The sequence below is a fragment of the Myodes glareolus genome, chromosome 9, assembly GCF_982192425.1.
Source record: "Myodes glareolus chromosome 9, mMyoGla1.1, whole genome shotgun sequence".
Lineage (NCBI taxonomy): Eukaryota > Metazoa > Chordata > Mammalia > Rodentia > Cricetidae > Myodes > Myodes glareolus.
Window position 1 is genome coordinate 21944324 of NC_142034.1, and position 21915 is coordinate 21966238.

A 21915-nucleotide genomic window follows, 5' to 3' on the forward strand; every position below is an offset into this window, starting at 1 on the left:
TCTGTCAGTCACTTGGGACTATAGAGAGGCGGGGCAGAGCTGGAGATCCGGATCCGGAGCGGCTGAAAGGCGGAAGTGGAGGCCGGAGCCTGGGACACCGCCGGGAGGGAGAGGAGCGGAGTCTGTAGGAGCCCCGGCCCAAGTAACGCTGCCGCTCCGGAGCCGCGGTGAGTGTGCCTGTCCCAGGGCCAGTCTCTCGTCTGCGTGGAAGCCTCCCTGGGGTACCCTTTCTTCCTGCTCAACCTTAGCTTAGGGGGACACTGACCCCTCCCCCGACCCGTAGCCCCCTCTCAGGGGCTCCATAGGGCGTCGGGCCAAAGGGGGAGCGCCTCTTTCCTTCGCTTACCTGCCCCTCGGGAGCCTTCAGGAGTCCTTTAAGACTCTCCTCTGGCCTGTCCAGTCCAGTTGTGGGAGAGAGGGACCCTAAGTTCCGCTCCCCACCCCCTTGCTTTCAAAATCAAAAGAGTCTTTGCCAGGTGTGAAGGAACCTGTCTCCCTTCCCTTTTACAGGTGGCGGGGAGTGCTGTCTCTCCTGGTTTTCCTTTCCTGTGTTTCCCCCCCAAAAATTCCCACTTCCCCCTCAAAAATACCCTGTTGCCCCCTGCAGCCCTGAAGGAATTCTTATCTAGATGTCCTTTAGGGTGTTCGGGGATGGTGGGTGCCTGGATGAGAATGTTCCACACTCACAGAAGTGTGTTTGCGCCCTTACGGTTCCTTACTTCCTCTCGAATCTACCAGGACTCAGCAGAGTTTGAATTCTGGGTCACTGACAGGGAGTCGGCAGCCGTCTCCCTCCTTGTGCCGCTCGTCAGACCCCCAACCCTGGCTGTCAGACCCCCAGCCCTGGCTGTCTTCTCAGTGTGTGTCTGTCCTTCTGCCTCTGAAGAATTTAGCTGAGCTTTGCTGAATCCTAGCGACAGATCAGGGAGGCTCTGCCCATTCATTATCTTCTCTCTCCCCTCCTCCTTCCCCCTGCTCCAGGCTCAGCCCTGTCCTTCCAGAGCCTCTGAGTGGTTTCCTTAGAGGGAGGAGAATAAGACCAAATAGGAGCTGTGTGGAATTGAGGGACCTTCTCATCTCGGTCCCCAATCATACAACGCTCTCCACCTGAGCAACAGGTCCAGGCCTCACCAGAGTCTCTTCTTGGCTTGGCTTTACCACAGAACAGTTTGTCCAGATCACAGTGACAACTCTAGTTTTTGTAGCTAAAGGAATTGCTGTCCGTGTCATAAAGTGCCAGTTCCCCCAACTGAATTGACGCAGGATCCTTGTGTTTTCCTTGGGACTTAAGTGCGTGAAGTGGCTGCTGTTTCTGACCAAGTTGGAAACTTCTTTTGTTAAGTGGCCAAAGTACAGGCCAGAGACTACCTTTCTGAGGAGTAGCCTGAGTCCGAGGTCACAACTGACCCTTGCTGTCTGCTGTGAAGGAAGAGTGGGAAAGCCGTTCAGTTCTCGGGCATTCCTGACCACCTTAAAACACTACTTATCACACGAGAGCTGAAAATTTTGCTTTGAGCTCTTTCTGACCTACTTCTGGACAGTTGCCGGTGTCCAGTTAGAACAACATTTTAAGCTAATTCTGTGGTGTATTTATTTTACTACTTCTTGGACAATAAAGAGACCCCTTCCTTATTAGGGTCAACAGCTAAATGAGACACTCTCTTTCTGTGTGGGCTCGTTGGTGCTCCCTCAGCCAGCCTAGATTCTCTGGTCTGTTCAGCATGAGCTTCTCAGGGAGAACCAGTGAACCCTGACTGCTCCCAGGGATTGATTTCTGCTAGACTTCCCTGCTCAGGGGTGGATTGGGATTCCTGGGGCCCTGACTGAGGCAGGCGAGCCTTCTCATGGGCATTTCTGGCTTTTGTCTGGACATCCTCTCCCACCTCTGACTCTGAACCTTGCTTTTGAGGAGAAAATCTTAGAGAGACAGGAGGCACTAGAGTTTTGTGTGGTTCCGCAGCCGCTTTTGGCTTTCAGACTTTGGAGAGGCCCAGCTGAAGTCTGTCACTGCTCTGCTGGGAGAGGAGGGCCTCCTCTCAAAATCTCCTCTTTGACTCACCTCTCGCTCCTCACACCTAGTTGACCTTTCTGTCTGTTCACTCTAGGAGGAGTGTAAGTGTGTATCTTATTTATAAGATATAAAGTCCCAGAGTTCTTCCCATAGCATATTCCTCACAAGTGTCCTGAAGGGGGGGTATTTGTGTCCCCACCTTATTGACAGTTCTTCCCCGGGGCCATACAGTTAGAAGTGGTCAGAGCCAGAGTTTGGAGCTTGGGTTCGAATGTAACCTTATCTTTTCTAAAACAGGCTCTGCTTCGAGCTTAGAGTGCTTGTTAAATGAATGGACTTGCAGAAACAGTGAACAGGGGCTTGAGTCGAGGCTCTTGGCCTCCTCACCATGGCCTTTCTTTTTGACTTCCCTCTCTTTCCCAACATTCCACCCTCTTTTACTCCCCCCTTTGCTGAGGAGGCTGTGACGGTAAAGAGTCTCAAGCCTGTACTCTTCAGAGTCCAAGAGTTTGCTAATGTCTATGTGTCATTAATTTCTCCAGAACTTAACTCAAAATGACTAGAAAATGAAAGTGAAAGTGACAAACTGAAGGGTCCCGCTGGGCAGGGTTGAAGGGTTGTGCCTTCTGATTCCCCTTTGATATTGCCTGCTGATTTTGACACAGGGTCGCAACATGTAGTCCTGAACAGCCTGGAACTGCTTTTGTAGACCAAGCTAGTCTTGAACTCACAGAGATCCACTTGTCTCTGCCTCCCAAGTGCTAGGATTAAAGATGTCCACCACTGTGCCCAGCTTCAAACTCACAAATTCAAACTGGCCTCCACCAAGCAAGGATTCCTTTAAGGAACCTAGATGTACTCAATCTGTTTTCTGTCTGTGTATGTGCACACATATGCCACTGTGCACACGAAGAAGTGAGAGGAAAACTTATGGGAACCAATTCTCTACTTCTACCCTGTGGGTCCTGGGATCAAACTCAGGTCTTCAGACTTGGTGGTAACCACCTCTACTTGCTAAGTCATCTCACCAGCCCAGAAAGAGCCTTCTTAATGGGCTGAGGATATAGCTCAGTGGGTGAGCGCTTGCTTAGCATGCATGAGACCCATCTCTGCACTGTGTAAACCAGGCTTGTAGACACATTTGTGATTCCAACTTTTGGGAGATGGAGGCCAGAGGATCGAAGTCATCCTGGGCTACATAGGAAGTTGGAGGCCAGCCTGGGTTACAGATTGCTCAGCAGTCAGGGGGGCAGTGTAGGTAGAAGAGAGTAGAGGCTCAGACTCAGAGACTTGAGTTCCCATCCTCAGTCCCTTGCTTGCCAGTTGGGTGACTTGGGCTCTCTGAACCTGTTTCTTTCATAAAATAGGAATGCCAGATCTCTTGCAGAGTTAGAAAAAACGTAAAGTTCAGTGCCAAGGACAGAACAGATCCTTACAGAGTGGCCTCTGGTGGGCAGGTGGGGTTTTGAAGGCTTATTACAATTCATCTCTAGAAGTCTTACTCAGTTTTAGTGTAAAATATATGTTGTGATGCCTGGTATTTGGATGATGTCACATGCTCCCTCATCTCATAGTTACTGAGCAGAATTGATGTGGGTTATAGTTCTTTTTACAGAAAGAGTGCTGGGCATGGCAGCTCATGGCTTTAATCCCAGCACCTGGGAGGCAGAGGCAGGAGGATCTCAATGAGTTCAGGGGAGCCTGGGCCATAGTAAGACCCTGACACAAAAAAGAAAAACAGACAAAAACAAACAGAAGAAACTGCTAAGGCAGTCACCATGATTATACCATTCAGAGTCACTGCATTTACTTAGTTTTGAGGCAGAGTCTTTCCACTTGATTCTGACTGTCCTGGAACTTAGCACATAGACCATACTGGCCTCAAATTCGAAGAGCTCTGCCTGCCCCTGCCTTGAATTTTGGGACTAAAGGTGTACACCACCACGCCTGCTATTGTACCTTTAAAACAAAAATTGAGCCCAGTGCTTCTTTCCTGGGAGGTGAGCACAGTGTTACTGATCTACCATGGCGGAGTTGGGCGGCTTTGTTAGAGCCATTTGCTGTGGGCAGAGTGTATAGACTAGGATGTCCCATTATGTAGGTTATAAAGCTTTCAGTACTTTGACAGAGTCCAGTGTAAACCTGTCAGTTTGGGAGACTAAGGCAGTAGGATCTTGAATTCAAGGCCTGCCTGGGTTACGTAGCATGTTGGAGACTAGCCTAAACAACTTCGTGAGAGCCTGTCTGTGATATAAAACATGAGCTGAGGCTCTGCAGCTCAGTTGTAGACCACTTGCCTAGCAGGCGTGAGGAGTCTCTTCATCTGTCTATCACTTGGGAGGCTGAAAAGGAGAGTCATGAGTTTGAGACCAGCCTGGGCTGTGTAGCAAGATCCTATCTCAAACAAAACAAAACAAAACAACCCCCCCAAAAAAAAACAACAAAAAAAAAACATTGAAATAATCTTTAAGGGCATTCTTTGTATTGAGCATGGCATATAAAAAGGTTTGATTGCTTTTCAAAGTACTGCATCTCCTAATACACAGAGGCAGTGATACTAGTTAAAGGTCAACTTATTTTTCTGTTTTGTCTTTTGAGACAGGATTTCTCTGTGTAGCCCTGGCTGTTCTATAATTCACTCTGTAGACCAGCCTGGCCTTGAACTCAGAGATCCATCTGTCCTTGCCTCCAAGTGCTGGGATTAAAGACATGTGCCACTATTCCTGGCTAAAATCTCAACTTACTGAGCTTTGCTGACATGTTCCAGGCACTCTTCTGAACTCTGAGCATATTCTGTTTCATCCTCACACCACTGGAGGGAGGCGCATGTTCCAGTGAGGAACCATGTTCTGAGTGGCAGGGCAGGAGTTTGTGTTCATTCATTATGGTTAATATACTCCCTATGCAGGATAGCCTCTTCTCTCGAGGCTATGTGTATACTGTTCCCTTTGCCTAAAACACTCGTGTCCACCTCACCTGCCTGGAAGCTGCTTTCCCTGTTTTCTTTTGAGACTTGACTTGCAAGTCCCTTTCTTTGTGAAGCTTCTCTAAAGGATACCTTTAGCCTGAGGAGGTACCAGTTCCCCTCTCAATCAGTGCTGGCTCCCTGCTCTTTCTATCTCAGATAGATGAGCACCGCAGACCACAGATCATGTCCAGCATGGTAGGCCCCTCACTGCAGCTGCTAACGGAAAGCACAGACATGGAACTCTGCCCTGAAGTACCTACCTGCCTGCCTGCTTCCTTAACTCTCCCCTACCCAAACTTAGAACTTGTCCAGGTAAAGCTGGACAAACCTAGCCCCAGCTCATTTCCAAGCTTGAGCCCTATCTTCATCTGCTCATACACAGATAGCAGAGCAAACAGGCAAGCAGAATAGCTGGTACCAGACAGATAATGCAGATCAGGTAGGGTACAAACCAATTTCTTCAAATCTCTGTTTCCTGTGAAGGCTTTAGTAGAAGATGGGTGTAGCTCTGGCTAGCTACACAACACCCCAGCCTCAGCTGCTTCTGCAGAGTGAGTAAATCTGGTAGCAGGACAGACTGTTCTACACTTTCCGCAGTTGTGTGTGTTGAGACTACACACCCAGGCAGCACTTAGCAAGGGGTCAGTGGGGTTGAATTTTGCTCTGGTCAGTGGGTGCTGTTTTACATGTCTGCACAGTGTGATATTGGTCTTAAGCACTACCAGTTCTGGGGTATAGCTCAGTAGTTGAGTACTTACCTTGCATTTTTGAGGCTCTGGTTCTATTCCCTGTCACCAAAAAAGAAACAAACAAACAAACAAAAGCAGTAGTGAGGGCAGCCCTGCGATCAGCATTCTAAGGGCATGGCCTTTAAACTCCCTGCTCCAGCCTGCTGGTGGGCTGTGCTTTCTCCCACTTAGCTCCTCTTATCCCCGCTCCCTGTCAATGAACTCATCTTCAAAACTGTGAGTCTGTAATAATAGCAGGCCTCAAACCTCATCTTATTTCAGGATGAGCCCCCGTCTCCTCCCTTTTTTCCCCCATTAGTGAATTTTTCAGGATAGTCTTAGAAAAATTCTGAGGATAGTATAGTTTCCTCTCAAGACTTAGACCCTGTTTCCCTGTTTATAGCATGTTACATTAATGTTAATACATGAACGTCCATGCTCCATCCACATTGTGGATTGCACCTGATTGTCCTGTTTCTGTAGCAAGGGCCTGGGCTGCGTTTGGATGTTGCACTTCTGTAGACTTCTCTAAATAGGTAGTTTCAGGACTGCACTTGTCTTCAGTGACCTTGATGGTTTTGAGGTCACCGGTCAGATATTTTATGGGTTGCTGGACATTTCTCTCCTGAGTAGACTGGGGTTAGGAGTGGTCTGGGTTAGGGAGACGATTCCAATAGAAAGTGCTGTTTGTGTCCCGTTGTATCAAGGTACACATAATCAATGTGGTTCATCGTCAGTGTCAGCCTGACACAGGCTGAGGGCTCTTCATTATAAAGTTGTCCCCTGCTTTATTTGTTCTCTCCGGAAGAATGTCATTATGTCTAGTCAACACTGAAGAGTGGCAGGTCAAGTCCCCCTCTTGGAGGGTGAAGTAGCTATATGAATTATTAAATCCCCTGATGCAAGAGACCTGCTTATTCTCATTTATTCAATTATTCATCTGTTGGTATTGGCTCACAGATACTTAATTTTATACTTTGGTTTGTAATCTACATTGCTTCCTCACATTGTTTCGTCTTTGACCACAGGCTGCTCTTTCAGCTCCCTTTGACCTACCCCTGTCATTGTGAGGTTTTCTGATTTTGTTTTTTGAGCATTTCCTTACTTTTTGGCACAAGATGCTGTTTGTATATTTCCTGCCCGGGCCTGTTTAGCAAACATTTTCTGTCTAGCGCCCTGATCTGGAGTTACAGAGTGAGTTCAGGCTGTCCCTTCTGGTGGTAGTCTGTGCAGTCTAACAGCTGGATAAGGGTAGCAAAGTAGCATATGGTGAGAATCCACTCCAGTCCCAGCACTTGGTCCTAACAGCAGGTTGCTGCCCTCTGTTCACCTCTTCTCAGTCTCCATCTGCCTAATGCTCCACCTGAGCTAAGCAGTGGTCACACTGGATATTTACTCTGGAGTTTGCGGCAAGGTGCTGGGTGTAATCATTCTCTCTTTGGGCACTGAGTTCTCCAGCCAAACCTTCCTGGACTCTGGGCTGAAAGTCCATATGAAATCCCAGGTGGTCTAGTCACGCCTCTTTTGCTGCCGTTCCTAAACAGACCTCTCCTTTGGAAAGGCTTGTGTTGTAGCCTTTGTGGCTCTAGGCAGGCTCAAGGCAGATAGCCCTTGGAGATGTGATCCTGAATCATTGACGAGCTTAAATCCTTTGCTGCAGTTACCCTCTGAAAATCTGTAACTTGAGCCTTCCGCCAGCCCTTTGCCTCTATTCATAGGTCTGAGTGTCCCTTCAGGTGGCTCTGTCAGAAGCATCCCAGGCTTGAGGAGGCTGTGGGTGGCCTCCTCACTCTGGCTGCTCACCTAGTCATCTATTGCTCTCTGAGCTGCTCAGACTCTGTGGTCATGAATAATGCCAATTTGCAAACCTCTAACATTTGTAGCCTTTTTTTTTTTTTTTAAAGGAACTCAGCTTTGGTTTTGTCATCAGCTGCCCTGTTCTTGCCCCTTCCCCCGGCAGCTGAATCACTCCTTCCCTTTCCTGAGAGACTTTGAAATGGACGTAAGGGAATGAGGCCTTCGAGATGCTTCATGTTATAGGACCTTTCATATTTTTAATATATTTTTTTATTTAACTTATTGAAGCAGAGTCGGGATTTGTTAAAAGTATCTTAATATAAACTTTAAGCATGAAGGTTAAAAACAATGCTCAGGAAAGACAAAAACAACAACAAAAAAACTCAGAGCTTGGATGTGGGCTTCTCCACATCTTTTCTTGTTGTTGCTTTTAAAGGGGTTGTGATTGGTTTTGGTGGGGGAGATTTATTGGATGGTGATGGTTCCTTCAGCCAATGGCTCAGTACCCTCTTCAGAGAATTCAAAGTTGGGACTGTTGCAGTACATCGTAAGTCTTCTAGGAAAGCAGCCCTTGATACAGGTAACTAGTGAAAGACTGCCTCTTTCAAATGGGGGACATTGGAGGATGAGGACCAGGGTGTCTGGGCACGGGGGTTGAAGATCTACTTGCTACACAGGAGGTTTCCTGGGGCAAGCCCTGCCCCACTTGCATTGTTGAGTGTTTCTAGGGGCTCATTCTCTTATGCATCGTCTTCCCAGTAGCCCTGCATGTAGGTGTCAGTCTCTCTCTTATAGGCTCGGGGATGCGCTCAGGGCACAGCAGAAGGCTAGCCTAAGTGATGGTCACAGGACTTGATATTTGTCCGGCTTAATCCTACTGTGCATAGACCTGAGGAGTTCAGTCAGAAGTCTCAACTGGTCTAGAGTGCTCTCGGGGTGGGGTCCAAGTCATCTGGAAAATGGCTGTGGGCGTGAGCTCTCAGCTGTCCCCATCTATTTGCCAAACTTAACCAGGCTGACCTGTATCACATGTTCACTTCACCATATTTATGACCCCTTATGGTGTGCCAGGCTTGAGCTTAAACACAGGAAAACTACAGTCCAGCCTTTGGGAGTTTTGTAACATGGTCCCTTTCATCTGCGACAGTGCCTAAGAGTCCTCTTTACCTTCTCATTCTCAGCACTCAAGCTACCAAGTTCTCCACCCTCTGCAGTAAGTCGTCTTTGTAGAATGTGGGGCTGTGGAAGCAGAAGTGTGGTTAATTTATTGGACTTTGTCTGCTCGAACCCCTTCTTCAGCTGACACCACTATTATGTTTTGTTCAGTAAAAACTAAGAAAGAAGAGTTTGTCTGAAATAGTGTTTTCTGGCTTCCGAGAGCCATTGTCCCTTAGATCTCATGGTGAGAACTTTGACCTTGTTCTTGTTAGCTGGGCAGCTTCTGACCACAGTGTGCCCGTGTTGTCTGGGCAGGAAACATTTGGCTTACTACTGTCTGATTCCCTCATGCCTTCCCGTAGATACCACCTCTGCTGGCTGCCTGGGAAGTACGGGCAGCGAAACAAAGAGGGCAGTGATGGTAGCTGGTTTCCTTCTGTCAGTTGTTTGTGAAGACAGGAAAGGTTTGGGAAGCTCACTTGGTGTGAGTGAGTGCCTGAGCGAACAGGTGCTGCTGATGACCCTGACTTTAGCAGAGGTCCTTGCAGTCCTGCTGGGTCTGGGGACAGCAGAGTGGCAGCTGTCCTGGCTCACACTCCTGGCCCCTGTAGAGCCCCTCCTGAGACGGAGAGGGAAACAAGCTCAACACTGATGAGATTCCAGTTAGTAACATCCTAAGTAAGTTTATAACCGCACCAGCTAAACACACACAGGAAACCAGCATGGTGGTGTACATCTGTGATCTCAGTTTTTGGGAGGTTGAGGCAGGCTGGTGAAACTGTCCCCACAAAGTGGAAAACACAAAAATAATCAAAAGCTCCAAATCCCGAAACCAAGCTAGATTTACATACAACAAGAGCAGGGGGAGAGTTGTGGGCCAATGGGAATCTCCCATCCTTCCCACCTGCTGTCCAGAAAGCTGGTGCACCACAGATGCGGGCTGGCTGCCTTTTTAACATCCTGCCGCTTAGCACAAGAAGTAGAAGGGGAGCAAGCCTTTGTTCAGCTGTAGCCTCAACTCCTGGTCCCTCTGCTGAGCATGTGTATGGGTTTGTGCTGCAGAAAAGGCCACATTTCTAGTTGAACTTTGGCTTGAGGCTGAGGATCTGCCACAGTGACTGCTGCTTTGGGGGCCAGGCCCCAGTTCTCTCAAGAATGTTGAATCACTAGACAGGATGAACCTTGCCAAGTATAGCTCCAGGCAGCCCTCTGTCTTTTGGCATACAGGGCTAGTGACTGAGACTTTTCTAGTTACCCATCAGTCATGGAATCCTTCTTGGACATTACGTACATTATGCCTTTTCCTCCCTGTGCATGCAGGAAGGAGAGGGGACGTCACTGGACCTTTCCATCTTTGCCTGGAATTTAGTGCTGGCTGTGTTTCCTCTGGCCTGGGGAGCTCACCTGCGGTGGAGAGCTGAGAAAGCAGCTTGCTGGGCAGGAAGGGAGTTCTTTTCTTTCTTTTCTATATTTTAATCAGATGTTTTTTGTGTGTCTCTGTGTGTGTGCATGTGCACAAAAGTGTGCACATGTGGAGGTCGTTAGACAAATAGACACTTAGACACATTAGACACTTCTACCTTGTGGGTTCCGGGGGACTCGAATTTAGGTTGTCAGACTTGATTTCAAGAACCTTTACCCACTAAGCCATCTTTCCAGTTCTCAGAGAATTTCATATTTTTTTTAGGATAGGACCCTAGAAGCTGAGGGTCTGCCTCCTAAGAGGTGACAGCAGTCTGACTTGTCTTAGCATCTGTTCTCAGTTCTACCCAGCACCCGAGGGAAAGAGATTAGGGAACTTACCATGCTCTTTCCTGGCTTACTCCTGGCAAAATGTTCAGTTTGGTTATCTAATGATGCTTCCAGAGTTAAACTCTTTGCTGGAGTTGCCAGAGTTGGGACCCTGGACTGCACTCTTAGGGATTCCATGAGGTGTCACTGTGGTCTTTTCCAGAATGGGTAATTCATTGAGACCAATCCCAAGAGACTTGGGTGGCCTGCACAGGTAGGGTTTCTGTCTGTCCCAGTGGCAGAGAACCCAGCTGACTCTGAGCATACTTCTAGGCCGTTCCCATGACTCCAAGTCATCTATGTATCTGTGTAACGCAAGCTCCTCCATCTCCTCCCCTAAGTCAGCTGCTTAATGGGTTTCCATGAAAGTCCTTCCCAGAACTCCGCCTGGACTGTAGGGTGATTTGCTGCAGATGAGCCCTGACCCTGAGTACAGAAGTGCCAGAGTCCTACCACCTTATTCGGTTCTCCTCCTCTGACCCCGAACTTTGTTCCCTCTGCAGATAGCCTGGCCTGGTGGGATTCCAGAGCATCACACTGCTCTAACCTTTTTCTCCTCAGCAGAAACATGCTGGCTGCTTCTTTCAGGAATAGCTAAACAGTTTCACAGTTCTCTGACCCGTAGCTAAGTCTAGATAGTAAACACAGCTCTAACATACATTGAACAGTTATTTTTATATGAACGCTCATCCCATCTCTTATTAACATTTGGCTGTCTTTGTTCTCTTGATCATTTTCCAATTTAGGCAACATGGTTTTTTTTTATTGTATTCGTGTTCTGAATCTTTTCATACTAGAGAAAAGCTAAACATGGTTTACATATAGAAGAGGTAATTGGTTTCGTATATATTTTGTTTTATTTTTTATTTTTTGACTTCACTGTGTAGCCCTGGAACTGACTGTATACATGAGGCTGGGCTCAAATCCACAGAAATCTGCTTTCCAAGTGCTAGGATTAAAGGTGTATGCTACCACTCCCAATTCACTAATTAATTTCTAAGCTTTAGTTTTTTATCGTTTTACAAAAATTCTATATCATAAGTATTTTGTCTGTTAGCTTGTAACTTTCATATACAAAGTAGTTTGTGTACTTAGTTAAGTTTACAAATCTAAAGTACACAGCTAGCTAAAAATTTTAACTCATTTTCAAAAGTGTTTCCCTGCTAAAAGCCATTATTCTACTGAAGCATACTTAGGACTGTTGAGATGACTCCACAGGTAAAAGCAGTTTTTACCACACCTGCTGGCCCAAGTTCAGTCCCCAGAGTCCACATGGTGGAGGGAGAGAATTGACTCCTCAGAATTGTTCTCTGACCTCTACATATATGCAATGGCACATACGCACACACATCGATGATAAATAAATTAGTGTAAATCACACATTGAAAATTGACTCCTTGTTATCCTTAGTAGATTGCGTTGGTGACCTTGACTTTTCTTTCATCTCTTAGCCTTACAAGTTACAAATCATAGGTTTGTCAAGCCATCACCTTGCTGTGCATCTCTGAGCAAGTCACCTCACCTTACCTCGTCTTCCTTCTCTGTAATTGACATAGTTAGAATTAGGTCTATGTGGCCCTTTAAGCTCTAACAACCAAGGACTCAGAGTTAAGTAAGTAGCTAGCCTGTAGTTTAATAAGATGCCACTTGGAACCTTCTGTTCCTCTTAATTCTGTGTTGTATACCCTATGTTTATTTAACCTTTGCAGCAACCCAATGCAATTAGCATTAAATAATACCATTTGTAGATAAGGAGCTAAAGCTGACAATGACCACTTGTGTGACTTGGCCAAGGTCACAGAACTAACCAGCTGACCAAAGCTGGAGCCAGAGCCCCTCTCTGAGCCTGAACCTGTCATGCTGAGGTCGGGTGAAAGAAGGGACAGGGGGCCCCAGGTAGCTGCTGTTTCCTTGTTCTTCTTTCTGGCAGTCCTCATGAGAGTTGTCTTGGGCTCCAGTGCTTTAGCAGTGGTTTCCCTGCGAGAGTAACCTGTGCTTTTGAGACTATGGGTCAGTCATCACCTCAGCTCCCTGAGGCCTCTGGAGCGATCCTTGGCTCCATTTGGCTTCCTTTTAATATCTGCCCCCTTAGCCTTTGAGCTCAATTGCCTCTCCTGCTCAGGCCAATGCATCCTTCTCTTATACTAACAAGTTTCAGGGGTGGCTGCGCCTTCTCCAGCTCAAGTCTTCCTTTTTTTTCACAGAGTAAAAGATAGCTGAAGTATCTGGCTAGACCACCTCCTTAGAGCTCTGGGCCTGGCCACTTGGTTCTCAGCCCTAAACCCACCCCCTCCCAGCAGCTAACCTTAAGTAACTGCATCTCCACCCACCTTCTGGCCTCCAGTCTGGTTTCTCTAATCTGCTCCCAATCCAGGCTGTGTTAACTTGCAGCTAGAGGAAGTCTCTAAAGCAAACAGGAAGCACCAGAGACACCCACCAGCTGGAATCGCTAGACCTTTGTGAAGCCGGCAAGGACAGCAGTGTGAAACCAGTGCATGTTTGATCATGTCTCACGGGGACAACATTGCCACAGTACTTGGTGTCTTGAAGACTTCAGCTTAGTAAAGCAAGGCCCCCGCCCCACCTCGATGGCCTGTCTGTACGCAGTGTGGACCTTCCCTTATCAGCTGTAGCTCTTGTTTAGTCAGCTATTTCTGTTTGTTTATTTGAGACAGGGTCTCCCTGTGTAGCCCTGGCTGGCCTCTGACCTCACAGAGCTCCCCGCCTCTACCTCCCAGTGCTGGGATGAAAGGCATGCTTCTCTATATCCAACTGGGGAGTTTATTTTAAAGCCTTGAGTTCTGTTCTCTACTTTTAGAGATTCTGATGTAATTGATCTAATGTGAAAAGTGGCCACAGACCTGAGGCACCCAGAGTCCATACAGGCAGGCCAACACAGGGAAGAGCAGTGTTCAACTCTTCCTGTTTCTTGTCCTTTCTTGGTACAGAGCTCAAGTGTTCAGGGGCTTGGTTCCCTCTGCCCTTTGGTGTGCACTACGAGAAAAGACAAACTAAACAGAATGCCCCCAAGTCCTTGGACATGTTCGCCTTTCCCGTGGAAGGCATGAAGTTGGGGGTGGGACCCATTCTAGGTGGTCTGTGAAGTGAATGAACAAGGATTCTTTCTTCTTTTGTTTTTTGTTTCTTTATTTGTTTTTTGAGATAGGGTTTCTCTGCAGCTTTGGAGCCTGTCCTAGAACTTACTCTGTATATCAGGCTGGTCTCAACCTCAAACTCACAAAGATCCACTTGACTCTGCTTCCCAAGTGCTGGGATTAAAGACATGCACTACCACGAGGATTCTTATTTAGAAGGTTGGGAAGTGGATCTTCAGAGTCCTTTGTCGTGGGCCTGAAGCTATGCCATTGCTAAACAGTCAGGGGAAAAGATTGTTGATTCATCCTGTCTCCTATGGGCAACTTTTTGGTGACTGGCTCTTAAGCAGGATTTGATTGACTCCAAGACGTCACTTGATCTAAAATACAGAATATCTTTGCAATTAGTTCAGGAGCAAAGATTCCTTACACACATATAACACACACACACACACACAGAGGCAGGATAGCTCAGTCCATCAATTCATTCATTAGTACCACCTGCCAGGGTCTATCTTCTGGTTTTCCAGTCCTGGGAGAGGAGGAGCTTCTTGGGAAGCTGAGTATGACCTACCTGTCTCAGACATGCTCTTATCTCTGTATTACTTCATGACAGAAATTGTCTTGCTTACTCCTTTCTTGGCTGAAAAAGTCAGACACTTCTGCTCATGTGATTCCTTCTTGGGGCCAGGAAAACCACGAGGCAACAGACCATAAAAAGTGCTATAAGCACCTGCTCAGGTGTCTCTTGGAGGCAGGACCAGTGATCAGGAAGAACATGTCAGCAGCCAGTTTAGGCCAGCTTGGTAGAACTTGTTTCAGTGACTAGGGAATTCAGGGTCTGCTTACCAGTGTCTGTGGAGAAGGCCATGCACTCTCAACACTGGCATTAACCCTGATGTGCCCTGTCACTAATAGTCCTGGTTTGACTTAGCTCAAGTGGCTTGTGTAAGAAAACCCTGAGTGAGAGGAAACAGTCACACTCGTGGCACCACAATCTGGTGTCTGCTCATTTGCTCCATTCTAACTGCTCTATCCCTGGTTGTGCTTCAGTAGCACCTGCAGATAGCTGGCTGGCTCTGTTCTGGGCCTGGAAGAGCTCTCCGGGCCAGCCACACAGATGGCTTCTACACACAGACATGGTTGAGAATTGCCAGATGAGAATTGGGTTTCTCCCTTTCTGGCTTTATATATACATATACATACATACATACATACATACATACACACACACACACACACACACACGTACATACATACACACACACGTATTTTCTGTCTGGGTAGGTTTGCAAAGCTGTGGGTTTGGTAGGCACTAGATTTGGTTACCTGTTTTTCTCAGCTAGAAGGTGAGGGCTACTGCCCATGCTGATAACTGTCTCCTCCACAACTGCTTTGTTTTTTTTGCATCAGGGTCTTGATTATCTGTTCCCCTTGCCCCACTCTCTGTTCTTCTCTTGCACCCCATTCTTCTCTTATACTCCAGTCGAATAGTTTGCCCTGTGTGTCATGTGCACACAGGGTAATCACTGACTTGTAATTTCATTGTGGTTTCTCTCTGGCTGAAGCTTTGCCTTGTATGGGGTGGCCCCTCCCACACTTGGGTGTACTCAAGGACTACTACTAAAAAGGGTCACTTTTGCTAGAACTAGACCTTGCAGAGCCCACAAAACTACTGCAGCTACCCAAAACCAAACACCAAGGGTAGGTGTGGCCCTCCTTGTTCTTCCCCAGCAGGGAGAATAGCCTAATAACCAATGAGCTTATGTGCAGGATCCTAAGTTGTCTCCTGGCTCTGTCAGTTGTATACTGGGTGTCCTTGAGCAGGGTGCTTAATGCTATCAAGTTATGTCTGTAAAAATGGAAGATTGTGTTAAAGCTCACAAAAGCTAATAGTGTAATCTCTCCATGGATGCTAGCTGTCTTTCAGAATAATTTCCTGGGGTCAGCACTCCGAGTTCCTAGAACACACATGAGCATTGTGAGGAAGTCCTGATGAAACTGCACAGGCCTTGTCCTCCTTGTTCAGGGTGAATGAGAAAGCAGCTTACCTATGGCGTCTTTAAATGGCATTTCTGGTTAGTAATCAACTTGAAGACTGCCCCCTCCTACTTCCTTCCTTGTACGTTTGGGGAAGAGGTGGCCCCCATTTCAAAGCTTTTTTCCTTTGGTACTGCCCAGAAAGGAAACCGTTGTTCCTGGTTAGTGAATCATTCTTCCTGAAGCTCACTTTTTAAATGAGTTGCTGGGAGATTCTGGATGTGGAGAAGGATTTGAGCTGAACAAAGCGGGCCCTTTGCTGTTAGCTTCTTACAGGGGCACAGAACACTGGCTTCTGTTCATCTCACCCCTGTCCCTAGACTGCACTGTCTTGCTAGGGCAGGGCGGCTTTCTCTGTATGTGTGTTCTGCTGTCTTTGCTCTGGTATCTTTTAGAGGCTTCTCATACTTCTGTGTAGCTCCAAGCTTCCAAAAAGCTTGAGCCTCTGGAGCTGAGTGGTAGAATCAGGGCTGGAGCGCCAGCTGCGAGGGGCGCAGGTCTCAGTGTCTCATGTTTGCTTCCACCCCTGCCCCCCCCCATGCTTTCTTTGTGTCACCCCTGCCTCTGCCAGCAGAGAATGGAAGCTAGGTCTCCATTTAAAAGGGAGAGTTGGCAGCGGAGACTGGGAGCAGAGCTCTGGCTTCAGAGCATGTTTGTTTTTCTGTGTGGTTTGTTTTTTAATGTGTGTGAGACTTCTGGCCCATCCAAAATGAGAAGACTGGGGAAAGAGGCCTAAGACGAGCGAGAGAACATTACTTTGGTTCTGGAACAGAATCCAGCCTCAAACCAAGAAAGTCACTTCTACATGGTACAAGCCTAGTTATTTTGATAACAACTCACTGCGGCCGGGCCTTGGTCTCTGTGTGCCCATAAGCATCTTATCTGAGGAACTCGCTGTGCCTTCACCCACCTCCCCACACACTCTTCTTCTGCCCAGAGCAGGCTATGGTCCTAGCACAAGACTACAAGCTTATTGTTTGTTGACCTAAATCCTAGTGTCTTTCTGGCCCCTTTTTTGGGGGTTGGAGGTGGAGCCCAAAGAGTCTGTTGACTCTTGCTGGCATCTATTCATTACTCTCCTGGATTTTGTAAGTGAATGTATGTATTTGAGAGAGGGAAATCCAAGTGTTTGCTCAGGATCCATGAGCCTAAAGTTGGGAAGCCACTTGACTCTGTACCTCTCTGCCAGTTATAGACCCGGGGGCTATATAATTCAGGAAGGACAAGGGGAAATACTTGTGGTTTAGGGAGGACACCTTTGACAGTCTCGTTCTAACCCCCTCCTTCTTGTTTCTCCCTTGCAGTTGAAGGCCTCCCTCCCCTTAAGTGCCTCTTTGCATAGCACCGGCCCCACCCCCACGCTCATTGGTACTGCTACCTAGCATCGGGCCATGGCTGGTCGGGGAGGTGCAGCACGACCCAATGGACCAGCTGCTGGCAACAAGATCTGTCAGTTTAAGTTGGTCCTCTTGGGGGAGTCTGCAGTGGGCAAATCCAGCCTTGTTCTCCGCTTTGTCAAGGGACAATTCCACGAGTATCAGGAGAGCACAATTGGAGGTGAGTGAACACGAGGGAGTTGGGGGACTGGGGACCCTTTAGGAGAAAGAAAGCTGCCTGTGCAGAGACTAAATCTGTCTGGCCTGGGAGCATTTTTTCCTCAATGGGCCCTGGAATTGAATCCAGCAGTCAAGTCTTCATGCTTCATTCCAAAAAGCATGACTGCTAAGAATTAGCTAGCTGTTGAAAATGAAATTAGCTAGAAGTTGAAAATGACTTCCTGTTTTGGTCCATCCTCTTTATTATTTGTGTGGATGTGACTACCCCTTCCACTGACCTGGCTGGCGTCAGGGGGACCTCTTAGAGGGTCCTTTTTGTTCTGCAGGGCAGTGTGCATGTCCTGTCCTCTCCTGCTGATCTTTACCCTTTCTGGAACTCAGAATGTGTCACTGATTCCCAATTGGTCAGCATTTAGGAGGTAAATAAGGGTCTGGACTCAGCCTCTGGCATCTGTAGTCAGTGTGACTCTCGAGAGGCCAGGGCCACTCTGGACCCGAGTTGTCCTCTGCTCTCTTACTTGGTAGAAGGTTTCCAGGCAGCTGGAGGCAGAATGGGCCGCGTCAGCAGTCTTCTCTCTGCCTCCTCAGCACTGTCAGGAGCGCTAGAGGGGGAAGTGAGGTGGCGCCCCAGGCTCCTCACAGGGCTGTCATAATCCTCTGCTGGGTCCAGGGTGTGGAGAACCCTCTGTCTGTCCCAGCTCTGGGATTCTCCTGCAAAGCATATTGCCTTCGGTGCCCTGTGTTCCCATCTCAAGTGGAGTCTGTATTCAAACCACAGGTTGGCCATTCAGGAATGATTTTGGGTCACAGTAGGAATGAGATGGTGGCTAGCTGGTGTGCCTGGAGGTGGCAGGGGTGGTTGGAGAGCCAGTCACCCAGCTGCCACCTGGCAATGTGACAGTGTATATTTCCCAGAGAGAATGCCTTCCTGAAACTGAAGGTCACAGTCACCCTTGAGCTGAAGTGGTCTGTGAAGGGCAGTGGAAGGAAGGCCAGGAGGAATGGGGTCTCACCCTTTGGGGCTTGGCCTCAGGGTTCCCCTGGGTCTCCCTTATCTGACTCTTGCTGTGCTTTGCAGGGTAGCTCTCAGACGGCTCAGTGCAGGCACTTCCCAGACAACACATAGGCCTCACCTGCCCTGTGAGAACAGGCTTCTACATGCCAGATCCAGCAACAGAGAGTAAGCCAGGTGGTTTCCAGTTCCTCCTTTGCATAATGACCCACCTTTTTCTTCCAGCGGCTTTCCTCACACAGACTGTCTGCTTAGACGATACAACGGTCAAGTTTGAGATCTGGGACACAGCTGGACAGGAGCGATATCACAGCCTGGCCCCCATGTACTATCGGGGGGCCCAAGCAGCCATCGTGGTCTATGACATCACCAACACAGTAAAGAGTTTTCTTCCTTTATTCCTTGCCCTTCATTCCTGTAAAGTCCCAAGAATTGGGATATAAAAGTTGGATTCATTACCTCTCTCTTAGCCTTCTAGTCCTGACTGGGATGTGGGCAGATTCCTATTCATCAGGATGCTCTCACGAGAATCTTAAGGGATGACGTATCAGTTGCCTTTGGCTGTGCCAGTTTTTGTTTGCTAGTGAGTGGCCCAGAGTAGAATGTCTGTGTCCCTTTGACACTCTGATCCTGTCTCCTCAGGATACATTTGCACGGGCTAAGAACTGGGTGAAGGAGTTACAGAGGCAGGCCAGCCCCAACATCGTCATTGCACTCGCGGGTAACAAGGCAGACCTGGCCAGCAAGAGAGCTGTGGAGTTTCAGGTGAGATGGCAGAATTTGGGGAAGGGTAAGCCAGCTCTGTGAGGGGGCCTTCCCAGGCCCCTCGAGTCCTGTAAGGGGGCAGCAGAAGAAAGCTGCTGCCCCACATGATTCAAGCGTGGGCCACAAAGGAGCTGTCTTTACGATACTTTTTTGTGGGTGGAGTGGGGAGGTGACGCTTCTGCACGTTTGCCTTATAAACCAAATGGACTGAAACAGAAGTGCTTTTCTTTTTTTTTTAGCTTCATGTGCATTGTGTGCAGGTGTCAGATCCCCTGGAATCACAGACAGCTGTGAGCTGCTGTGTGGGTGCTGGGATTTGAACCCAGGTCCTCTTTAAGAGCAGTCAGTTCTTAGCTACTGAACCATCTCTCCTGCCCCAGAAGTACTTTTTTTAGGCAATGCATTCATGTAGTAAAATTTAAATAGCCCAAGAAGATATAGAGAATGAGTTTAGTCTTTTTAATCCTAGAAAATCAGCATCTCTTACCAGAATTCCCAGGTTTTTTTCTTACCAAAAATGTATACATTTATGGATCCTTTTCTTTACACAGATGGATGGGAGTATGCTGTGTACCACATGTACTGTATGTTACAGTTGTCATGTGTGTGTGAGGTGGGGGGAGTAGAGTATCTCCTGTAGCCTGTAACCTAGGCTGTTGGCCTTGAACTGAATCTTACTCTTCCACCACCCTGCCCTGCAGTTCTTCCTTTATCTGAGGGCCTCCTAGGTTGTTTGTACCGGTTGAGAACTAGAAACAGTGCTGCAGGTAGTGTCCATGTACTCATGCTTTTGTCCAGATGTGCGAGTATAGTTGCAGGATATCTTTTTAGAAGAATGTCTTGCCTACTGATTCTGATGAGCAAGTAGGCAGAGTAGACCTGGGGAACCTAAATAGGAATCTGTCAGTATTTGTGAACTGGGAGGTGTGTGTAGAGTGTGAGTGGGGACTAGGTGATGCTGGTATTTTGGGAAAACAGAATAGAGGAGCCCTAAGTCTGAAACCCCTGCATTTGCCCAATCAGTCTCTGTTTTATAAGGACCAAGAGCAGGGAAGATTTTATGCTGGACCCTAGCCCCTACTGTCTGCCAGCATTCACCTCTTGCCCTCTTCCTCACTTTCCTGAATTAGGAAGCACAAGCCTATGCAGATGACAACAGTTTGCTGTTCATGGAGACATCAGCAAAAACTGCAATGAACGTGAATGAAATTTTCATGGCAATAGGTAAATTGCATCTCCCAGTCTCCCAAGCAGGCTTGTGCTGGTCTCTGGCAAGTGTGTGGGGTGCCTTCACTAACAGAATTCTCATCATTTTAAATTTTCTGATAAAACAGTTGTCTAGCTGACTGCCAGATGCAGAACTTTCTAAAGCCTGGGCCAAAGTCTCAATGTTTATACTCCCTGCCCATGTCAAAGCCGTCCATTGCCATTCCTTCCCCCATACGACTTTAGCTCATTTGCCTTAGGAGTCGTCCTGCCTGGGTTCAAATACTGACAGTGCCACTTGTAACTAACTGGTTTTGGCACACAAGCCCTCCAGAATTCTGGTTGTCACTGATTAGGGGAAAATATTGGGGTGACCCCACAGGTGCTTTTCCCCTTCTCTCCCAAACAGCTAAGAAGCTTCCCAAGAACGAGCCCCAGAATGTAGCTGGTGCTCCAGGCCGGAACAGAGGTGTGGATCTGCAGGAGAGCAGCCCAGCCAGCCGGAGCCAGTGCTGCAGCAACTGAGCCCCCTTGCCTGCCACTGCCCCCACTCCTCCACCAGAATGACCCGACTGGAATCCACTCTAACCAATCGCACTTAACGACTCGGGCCACCACTGGGGGCAGGGGAGGGGTCCAACATGAATTCTCCGCATAACTTTGATCCTAGGCCGAAGGGAGTTATTCCACCTGCACCTTTCTGTACAAATACTAATTCAATTTTAAGTCTTAAGTCACTTTTTTAATATATATGATCTCTGCTCTTCCCAGTCCCCTTTCTGCTGCTCTCCCACTTGCCGTTTGCTGGTAGTAGCTACCCTCCTGAGCCCCTGGTCTGTGGGGACGGGTTGGAGCAGTTACCCTTTCTTTCCTTCTTGCTGGAGAGCAGACTCAGCAAGAGCACCCACATCTTACCTTGCTGGGAGTGGTCTTGGTCCCAGGACAGTGGATAGGCCCTGGGCTGGGGAAGGGACAGGCGGCGCTTCCCTCAGCTGCTTCCCTCAGCTGGCTGTCCTCAGGCTGCAGCCCCCCCATCTGACTCCCAACTGCAGCATTACTTAAGCATCATTTGTGACAGCCACACACCATGGCCCAGGACCCCTCCACCCTTGGTCACCCTGACCTCTGGCTCTGAGCCCTGTTCTGACCAAATCACGATGATGAGTATTTGGGGGGGTGAGGGGGGAGTGGGAGGGGATGGAACCAACTTTTTCTGTATTTTGTATTGTATGTTTTCTTCAACATGTAACCAATCAGTATCTTGTCAATATAGTCAGCCGATCGATCGACCTCACACTTGTCTTCCTCGTCTTTCTCTGGCAGAGTTTGTCAGGCCATACATATCCTATTTTTCTTGAAGTTAATATAAACGAATCATCGTCTGATTAAATGGCTCTATCCTCTGCATGTGAGAGGATGCTGGTGGTCATGGTAACCAAAAGAAAGAGGCCCTGCTGTTGGCAGCTCTGATAGTGTAGGAGGCTAGAACTGACCTGGGACTGACCCTTGGTTCCCCTCAGCTTACATTAAAGGATGTGCAACCTGTATTTGAATATTGTTGGTGTCTGTAGTGACCTCCGAGGGGTTTTTGTTTCGTTTTGTTTTTTGGTAGGACTCTGAGACCCATCTTTTTGTCCTCTCCCTGAAGAGGAGCACTGAGGATTGATCATTAGAGCAGTGCTGCAGCCCATCTCCACCTCTGTGCTTCACAGCTCCCCGGTGCCAGGTTCAGCACTGTCTGTCCTGGTTCCGGACCATCCCAGCCCTCTGCTGCTCCCTGCTGGGGCT

At 48.0% G+C, this 21915-nt stretch overlaps 1 protein-coding gene across 1 annotated transcript; it reads left to right on the forward strand.

Moving 5' to 3' along the window:
• The first annotated feature begins 8 nt into the window (after window positions 1-8).
• Rab5c (RAB5C, member RAS oncogene family) lies at window positions 9-21674 on the forward strand. The gene is made up of 6 exons (XM_087909982.1): window positions 9-167; window positions 16893-17145; window positions 18382-18533; window positions 18799-18921; window positions 20052-20145; window positions 20537-21674. The coding sequence occupies exons 2-6, from the start codon at window positions 16980-16982 to the stop codon at window positions 20650-20652; spliced, it is 651 nt and encodes a 216-aa protein (XP_087766108.1). The 5' UTR covers window positions 9-167; window positions 16893-16979; the 3' UTR covers window positions 20653-21674.
• Window positions 21675-21915: the final 241 nt, after the last annotated feature.